An 8,458-nucleotide genomic window follows, 5' to 3' on the forward strand; every position below is an offset into this window, starting at 1 on the left:
ATTTGTTTTTAGAGCGCAATGCTCTTCTCATTGCCCTGCTCCATGAATGATAGTTGGTACCATCTAGTGATGGAGTGACAAGAATGGCGCTTGGGTTTTCTCTAGGATGTAGGTGGTATCGGTTTTGAGTCTCGTTGTTGATGAGGGCAGCTTGATTTTCTTGTTGTTGGTGAATGCTTAAAGAGTTAGTCATGACACTTTAGGCAGTGATATATCAGAATTTTGCAACTTTAGTTTTTGAAGCCTTCTGATACCATATTACAAGACTGAATAATACCTCATTTATTTTCTTAATTGATATGAATCCCTTAGATGGAACTTATACAAAGTGACTTGGCTATTAAGGCAAGCCAAGAACAAGAAGAGAACAACTTGACAAAAGTAACAAAATGGCCTAACAGAATAACAAAATTAACAGACTATAACAAACTGAAAGGAAGAAAGGAAATTATCTACTGGGCATGAAACAAAAGCCTAGAGGGAAATTAAGGAATCATGCAATTGGCCAAATGCTTGGTGCTTGTTGTGCAGTTAAGTTTACTTGTTGCTGATGTAGTTGTGTTGGTCATAATGCCAACCTCTGGTGCCTCTGTATTAGTCACATTAATGGATGTTGGTTTGTTGGATTGATGTTTGATATTTAGTTGTAGCTTAGTGTGTTGTGTATGAAGAGCTTGACATTGACTTAGTGTATATATGCAATATACGAAGTTACAAATTGAAGAAAAATATAATATCCGATAAGTATTTTCAAGACATTATTTGGATGTAACTAGAAAAATTAAAATTTTGAAAAAAAATATAAATTCAGGGGGGTAATTGCCCCCACCTGTTACTAAGAAGATCTGCCCCGGATTACACACACAATATTATTGTAGTGTGTATTTTATATCGTTGAAGTTATACATTAGGATCGAGATTCTGATCCATTCTCTCTATTTCATTCATTATAGTTTGTTTGTTTCTGTCAAGTATATGGTAAAGCATTGGATGGTTAAGCTTATGTCAAATAGATGGTTAAGCTTTGGATACAGTTGTTTCTGCATATGATGGTTAAGAATCTGTATTGCGTCAGATTCAAATTTCAAGACTGTGAGATGAAGATTCACTCACCAACAAGAGGAGGTATTAGAGTATATTGTTGTGTTCAACACAATTATTTCTAAGCTTGATTTGCATGACACATTCCAGCTTGCAGAGGATGTTAAAGTATTGTTGAGATAGTTGGTTGTTAGATGGTTTGTTGTTAGTTTTTCTTGTTTCCATTTATAAATCATTGTATCCTCTTCTAATTCAATCAATGAGAAATATTATTTAAGTAATCAAGATTTGATTTTCATTCTTTATTCTTTTACCTTATTTCTTATTCAAGTTTTTTTTTCTCATTCATGCATGACTCCTACCATTTTATCAAATTTAGAGATGAAAACATATTCATCTCTTCATTTTTAGGGAAATAAATTGCTACTAGTAAAAGAATAATACATAAAAATGGTCCCCTCTCTAACGTACTTTTATATTTTCATTTTTTTTATAAGCAAAGTTGTATTAAAGAGCACAAGAGGAGCAACTAGGGGTGGTAAAATTATCTATAATCCAAAATTCATCCAAATTCCTCCGTTAGAACTAATGGATTTAAATGGATACAATCCAATGGATATTATTGATAATGGATAGATTCAAATCCATCCATTATATCCAATGGATATATCCATTTGGATGGATACCCAATCCATCCAAAAAAATTAAATTAAAAACAATTTTTTCCAATTAATTCAGTATTAATATAAAAGTTTCTCTAACCTTTCTAAGAAAAATCTCACACACATTATAAAAGTTAAAAATTGCAATTGTGATTTTAAAAAAGTGCTTATCAAAATAGTATAAACGATTTCGGTCTTAGTGCTTTACCCCAACATCTTAATGCAAAGTATAAATATATCATTTTGGTTATTGACTAATATGATAATATAATAACAAAATGAAATATTTTAGAATAATGGATTGTTGGATACAACTTGTGGAAGTCCCAATTATTAAAGGTGTTAGCAGTTCCGGTTTAAACCGTGAAACTGATGAAACTGAACTGAACTGAACCATAAAATGCAGTTCGGTTTGGTTCTGTGGTTCGATTCAGTTTTTTATTTGGAACGATTTAAGTTCAGTTCGGTTCACGATTTTTTAAATTTTGGATCCGTTAGAAATAGACCGCATATTAAAAAAATACTTGTATTTTATATTTGGATGGTTAAGCTTTAAAGTTAGGAGGTAAAATATGATTAAGCATTTAGGATTATCCATTGAGAAGATAGACTGTTGGACTAAAGAATTGGTACCAAGTTTGTCATTCTTAAATTTTGTTTGACATTGTCGAAGATTTTGTCGACTAAAATTTCATGTTTGTAGTGCATTGAGATGTTGAATTATTATTGTTTTACTAGAAAGAGTATTAAATACTTTATTATTGATGCGTTTAGTATTCATTAGTTGACTCTATACTTTGCAAATTTTGTTCAACTATTTCATAAAGGATTTTTTTTAAAGAAGTTGAAAAACCGCGGGACTGAACCGAAGCATAAATGAACGGTTCAGTTCGGTTCCTAAATAAAATTTGCGGTTAATGGAGTAGAACCGAACCATATCTTTGTGTTCGGTTCGGTCACTAAATTGCATAAAAAATTGAACCAAACTTTTACGCTCCTACCAATTATGTTGCACCAGAGATTCTTGCCAATAAGAGTGCTTATAAAAAAACTTCACAAATTCACCTTTTTAAAAGTACTTATCAAAATAGCACTTTTTAAAAGTGTTTGTTAATAAAATTATTCTTTTAAAATTGATATTTAAAAATGCTTTATTAAATAATAATTTTTAAAAGAATTTTTCTTCTTCAAGTGGGTTGGATATCCATCATCCAATCCATTAAAATGGATACATGGATAAAATGGATGGATTGAATCCGTTGGATATGGATGGATTGGATAATTTAAAAATGTGATGTGATGAATTTATATATATTGATGGATAGTTTTCTATTCATCCATTAGGATCCATATCCAAGTTCATCCAAACCCATCTAATTGTCACCCCTAGGTGCAACTCAATAATATAAGAGAAAAATCAAGAATTGATTATTTTAGCTTAATAATTTGTCTCAAAATCCATTACAAGTAATTTTCCATCTCTAAACTCACACGGTAAATAAGAAATTTCTAGTGGTGAATAAAATATTGCAAATTTGAAATTGATAAACAGTAGTTTTAATTTGATGATTTTCTAATGTGATTCTATTGGATCATATTTTTATACTAATTGATTTTTTAATGAGATAATGATTGAATAATTTGAATTATGGAATTTGTTAAACCATGATTTTGATAAGATAAAAGATATGCTTGTGATTTAATTGATTTCCTTTGAATGAAATCTTCAAATATTGATAAACCTAAATTTTAATGTGGTTTTTGTTACTGTGATTTTTTTATACATATTTTTCTGAAATCCAGTAATCAGAAGAAAAAAACATGAAAATTCCACTCAACTACTATATAATTGATAATTACATGTGATTGGTCAATAAATTTAAATTGATTTGTAAGGTTTTTTTCTTCTCATTTTTTTAATGAAACGTGACTAGTGAACTATCATATAAATATATTTTTTTTTGAATGGGGAAAAAATTGATTATGCATGTTTTAAACTTAATTATTTTATCACATTTTTCCTTTTATAAGGTCCCTTTTTTCAGAATATTCTTAATAAAAATCATTTAATTTTTTCATAGAGAATGGATCTACTTACTCAAGAGTAAGTGGAAAAAACTTAATCTACATAATTAGATGTGGAGTAACTTTTTTCACTTGGTATACAATTAGATGATAAGTGTGTGGAGTAGTATATAATTGATAATATATTTTTTCAAATAAAGCATATCCTATTTGTGATTTATTTGATTCTAGGAAAAGTGTTGAGTTTTTTAATTATTTAATCCTATCTGTGATTTATTTGCTTTTCACCTTAAATAAATTTATTGAATTAACAAACGGATTCACAAGCATTGACGTGTTTATCAAAATATTTTTAATAACAATCTTTCTCTATGGATATATAAAGAGAAAACTTTTAGGCAATCATCTGGAAATATTTTTCTTTTCACCATTAATTTTAATTTTTATTTACTCCTTAATTAGATAGAAATTAAAATGGATAAAATGGTAAATATACTGAAGTAATTTTCAAATGTTTCAATTTTACAACAAATTATTCTTTTATTTCATTATTAATTTATCTATTAAATTTATTGAATTTAAAACATAATTTTTTAATAAAAACTAAATAACTAATAACAATAAATATAAATAATGACTATGGGATAACGAGGTTTTAAACAAGCAGATGAAATACAAATGTTAATGACTGATGGTGGTAGCTTGATTCATTCTCTTTTTCTGCTACCATTAAAACAACACCCTATACTAAAATCTACAAGGATGAAAAATCCAACTGGGTGAAAAATTAATGATAGTTTTACACACTCCTCTTCACATATTTTATAATCATCCATCATTTATCTTGACCGATATTATTTATCAAAAAAAAGTCTTTTGATCAATGATTATAAATCAATTAAGAATTTGTGTGAAGATGTAAGCATATAGAGACAACCAATAAAATATTGATAACATATTAAAATTTTAATAATAGTTTAGTTCTAAATGATAGGACAAATAATCAAAATTGTATTTGTCTTCAAATATGACGTGTTGGATATATTTCCATACAAGTTTTTCACTGCATAAATATTTTAATTCTTGGATGAAATTTGGCAACGACACATTGGACAAGAATAGGATTGGTTGACATTACTACAACGTTGGAGCCACTTGATCATACAATCTTCATGAAATACATGCAAACACTGTGTACGAACCAGCAACTTTGACTCATCTCCATTGCAGAACTCCTCCAAACAAATGGCACATTGTTCCTTCGAAAGAGAAGCATCTTCTTCATATTTCAGTCTCTCCAATGAATTCTGAATCGATGCCAATGTGTTACATGCATGTTGTTGATCAATATTTTGATTAATATCTATGCTAATAAAGTTAGCTAGATCATCATCAATGTCTTCATCATGGAAATCTAAGCTAAAATAGTTTAGTGGAACAACACCAATATCTTCATTAATATTTGTACTAGACAATCTGGTATAAACGAACAAATCAATCTCAAATAAATCATCGGCCATGGATGAAAGCTAAAAGATTTAGAGGAGTTTGGAAGGAAAAGAGGATCGGAGGATATAGCACTTAGGTTTTCAAAGAATAAAATAGTATTTGAAGAGTTGTTTAGAAAGTGTGCTTTTATAGAGCAAAAGCTGGTAGAGATTGGGAAAATTATGTTAAAAAATAATGCATCTTAATCTTTAAATACATCTTAATCTTTAAAAGATATTTGACATGCCAATTATCATATATATCTTGTAAGTTATCTAATTGATATAATATATGATTTTTAAAATTTAGATGAGAAAATATTAATAAGATAAAAATTGACACCAAAATCGATATAACAATATTATCATTATAGGTGTAATTGAGATAAAATCAGGTTTGAGAAGATAGATATACTAGATGTTGGTTTATCACATAGATTATATTAGATTATAGATAGATACTATATATTGGATTGTTAAAAATCTAAATCCTAACATAATAATAAATAAATAGATAGATACTATATATTGGTTTATCACATAGATTATACTAGATTATATTAGATTATAGATAGATACTATATATTGGATATCAAATTGTAGCTCAAACTCGTCCTAAGCGGGTTGTGGGGGTCGGCCACATAAACTAAAAAATATTTTTTTAAATTTTTTTAAACATATTTGATCTATTTAAAAAAATATGTATCATTTGATATTAACGTATAACTTTTTAACACATTTCTTATGCCAAATGCAACCAAACTTATAGATCTAATGTCATGTGTATAATTTTTAATATAACTCTTTTATTAAATCTCTCATTTATATTGGACTATTACTCTCTAACACAATATAATTTGTAACTCCACTTTAATAGATAAAAATTTGGATACTATCAAAAATATTTTCTTTTATATGTTCTATCAACACTTTCATTGTGAACTATTATATTAAATTGGGTTGTGTGTAGTTTCTATGATAAATAATTTATGTTGATTTTAGTTTTGCTGTAAACGTTATTTTCTTTATTATATTTTTGTGGTAAAAGTTAAATCGAATTAAATACACAATAACATAATACTTATTATCTATTTTATTATAATTTGTTTTGTAAATTTTCATTTAGTGCTTATTACCAAGCCAAAGATCCCACAAAAGATTAAAACAAATAAGTAAAACGGGTAGCCCGAACTCGCCCGCGTAAGCCCGGTCCGAGCCCAAATTTAAAATAGCCCGGTTGGACCGGGCTAAAAAGCCCGAATTTTATAAAAGGTACCTAAAATGATATCTGAGCCGTATAATTTTTTGGGCTTTGGCGGACCGGCCCGACGTTTTGACGGCTCTAGGTTTGAGGATGGTGGGATGAAAAATCCATCTCCAAACTCGTACCAATAGACTTTATAGAAGCCTGCAGAGAACCCATCTCCAAAAAAGTAATTTTTTTAAAACTAAAATTAGAAAAAATTGATTGATATATCTAATTCAACAAACAGTTATTCTACAATAAAACTGAATTGTGATGAGTAGATATAGTAGATGAAATGAATATAGAACACATACATTTTAAACATCATTCAATAAAGTAATTGGGTGGGTTCATGTTCGAGATGGATATCAATATTCTCAGACCCACCTACATTTTTTTCCCTGGTTTGACCGGGAGCAGCTATGATGCTAAGGAATAAGGATTAACTTGATCAAGGAAAAAACTGTTGACAATATTGTCAAGAATGGGAAAGAGATTGAACTCCTATTAATATTTTTCTAATTCAGAGGCAAATGTTAGAGAAGAATTAAGAAGAAAAGGAAGAGAGGATGAGTAGAATGAATGTACTTCTTTGTATATGAATGTATCAAAATCAAAAACACCAAACTTACTATATATAGCAAGCTTTTCAACTAATTCAACTAACTGACTTTCCTAATATGGAAACTTCTGCAACTATATTACCTAATTTTTGAATTACACTTATTTTAACATCCTCCCTTAATCCAAAAGTCAGCAAGAAACAAAAAACAAAGAAAGAATGATTCAAACTTCACAACTACATAAACTCAAAACAATTATTGTTTCTTATCAAGCTTTCCCAATTTCATCTTCTTCACTAAGCTTGAAATCTTTATCACCAAGCCTTCACATTCATCTTGTCTCTTAATGTTCTGAACTGTGCAGTCTTGAGTGGCTTGGTTAGAACATCAGCTATCTGCAAATCTGTTGCACAATGTTGTAGCTTGATTTTCCCTTTTGCAACTTGATCTCTTAGATAGTGAAATTTTGTTTCAATGTGTTTGGACCTGCCATGAAACACTGGATTCTTGGCAAGGTTAATAGCAGATTGGTTATCTACTTTTAACTCCACTGCCTCACCATTACTCAAGCTTAGTTCCTTCATCAGTGCGTGAATCCATACACCTTGACAAGCACCATTACAGGCTGCTATATACTCTGCCTCACATGTTGATAGTGCTACTACTTCTTGCTTCTTAGATGACCAAGAGATAGGTGCTCTACCTAAGAAGAAAACATAGCCCATTGTGCTCCTTCGATCCACTTGATCTCCACACCAATCAGAATCTGTATATGCCTCAAGATGCAGGGCATTTTGTTCTGTCTCAGATTTCTTGCAAGGAAATAAAACACCATGATCAAGAGTTCCCTTCAGGTATCTGAGAATTATCTTTGCTGCAATTAGATGGGAGTGCTTAGGTGAGCTCATGTACCTACTTACCAATCCTACACCAAAAGAGATTTCAGGCCTGCTGTGACACAAAAACCTCAAACACCCAACCAATTGCCTGAAAATCGTGCCATCAACCTTGGCTTCTTCATCACAAGCACCAAGCTTCAGGTTTGCTTCAACTGGTGTATCTGCAGAGTTGCATTTAAGGAGATTGAATCTCTCCAGCACTTCCAGTATGTATTTCTTCTGGTGCATAAAGATACCATCATGATGTTGCACAAACTCAATGCCTAAGAAATATGCTAGTCTGCCAAAGTCAGACATTTCAAATTCATTGCTTAGGCTCTTCTTTACTGCTGCAATCTCAGCTTTGTTGCTTCCAGTGATGAGCAAATCATCTACATAAAGACATATAATTATCATATCATTGTCATCACACTTCTTTATGTAAATGCCATATTCAACAGAACACTTGATGAAGCCAATTTTAGTTAGGAAGGCATCAATCCTTTTGTTCCAAGCTCTAGGTGCTTGTTTCAAACCATATAATGCTTTCTTGAGC

General features: G+C 30.1%; 1 protein-coding gene across 1 annotated transcript; it reads right to left on the bottom strand.

Moving 5' to 3' along the window:
* LOC109327943 (probable E3 ubiquitin-protein ligase RHA1A) lies at positions 4,805 to 5,248 on the bottom strand. Its single transcript, XM_019561124.1, has one exon. The coding sequence runs from the start codon at positions 5,246 to 5,248 to the stop codon at positions 4,805 to 4,807; it is 444 nt and encodes a 147-aa protein (XP_019416669.1).

Source organism: Lupinus angustifolius, chromosome LG02 (assembly GCF_001865875.1).
Source record: "Lupinus angustifolius cultivar Tanjil chromosome LG02, LupAngTanjil_v1.0, whole genome shotgun sequence".
Classification (NCBI taxonomy): domain Eukaryota; kingdom Viridiplantae; phylum Streptophyta; class Magnoliopsida; order Fabales; family Fabaceae; genus Lupinus; species Lupinus angustifolius.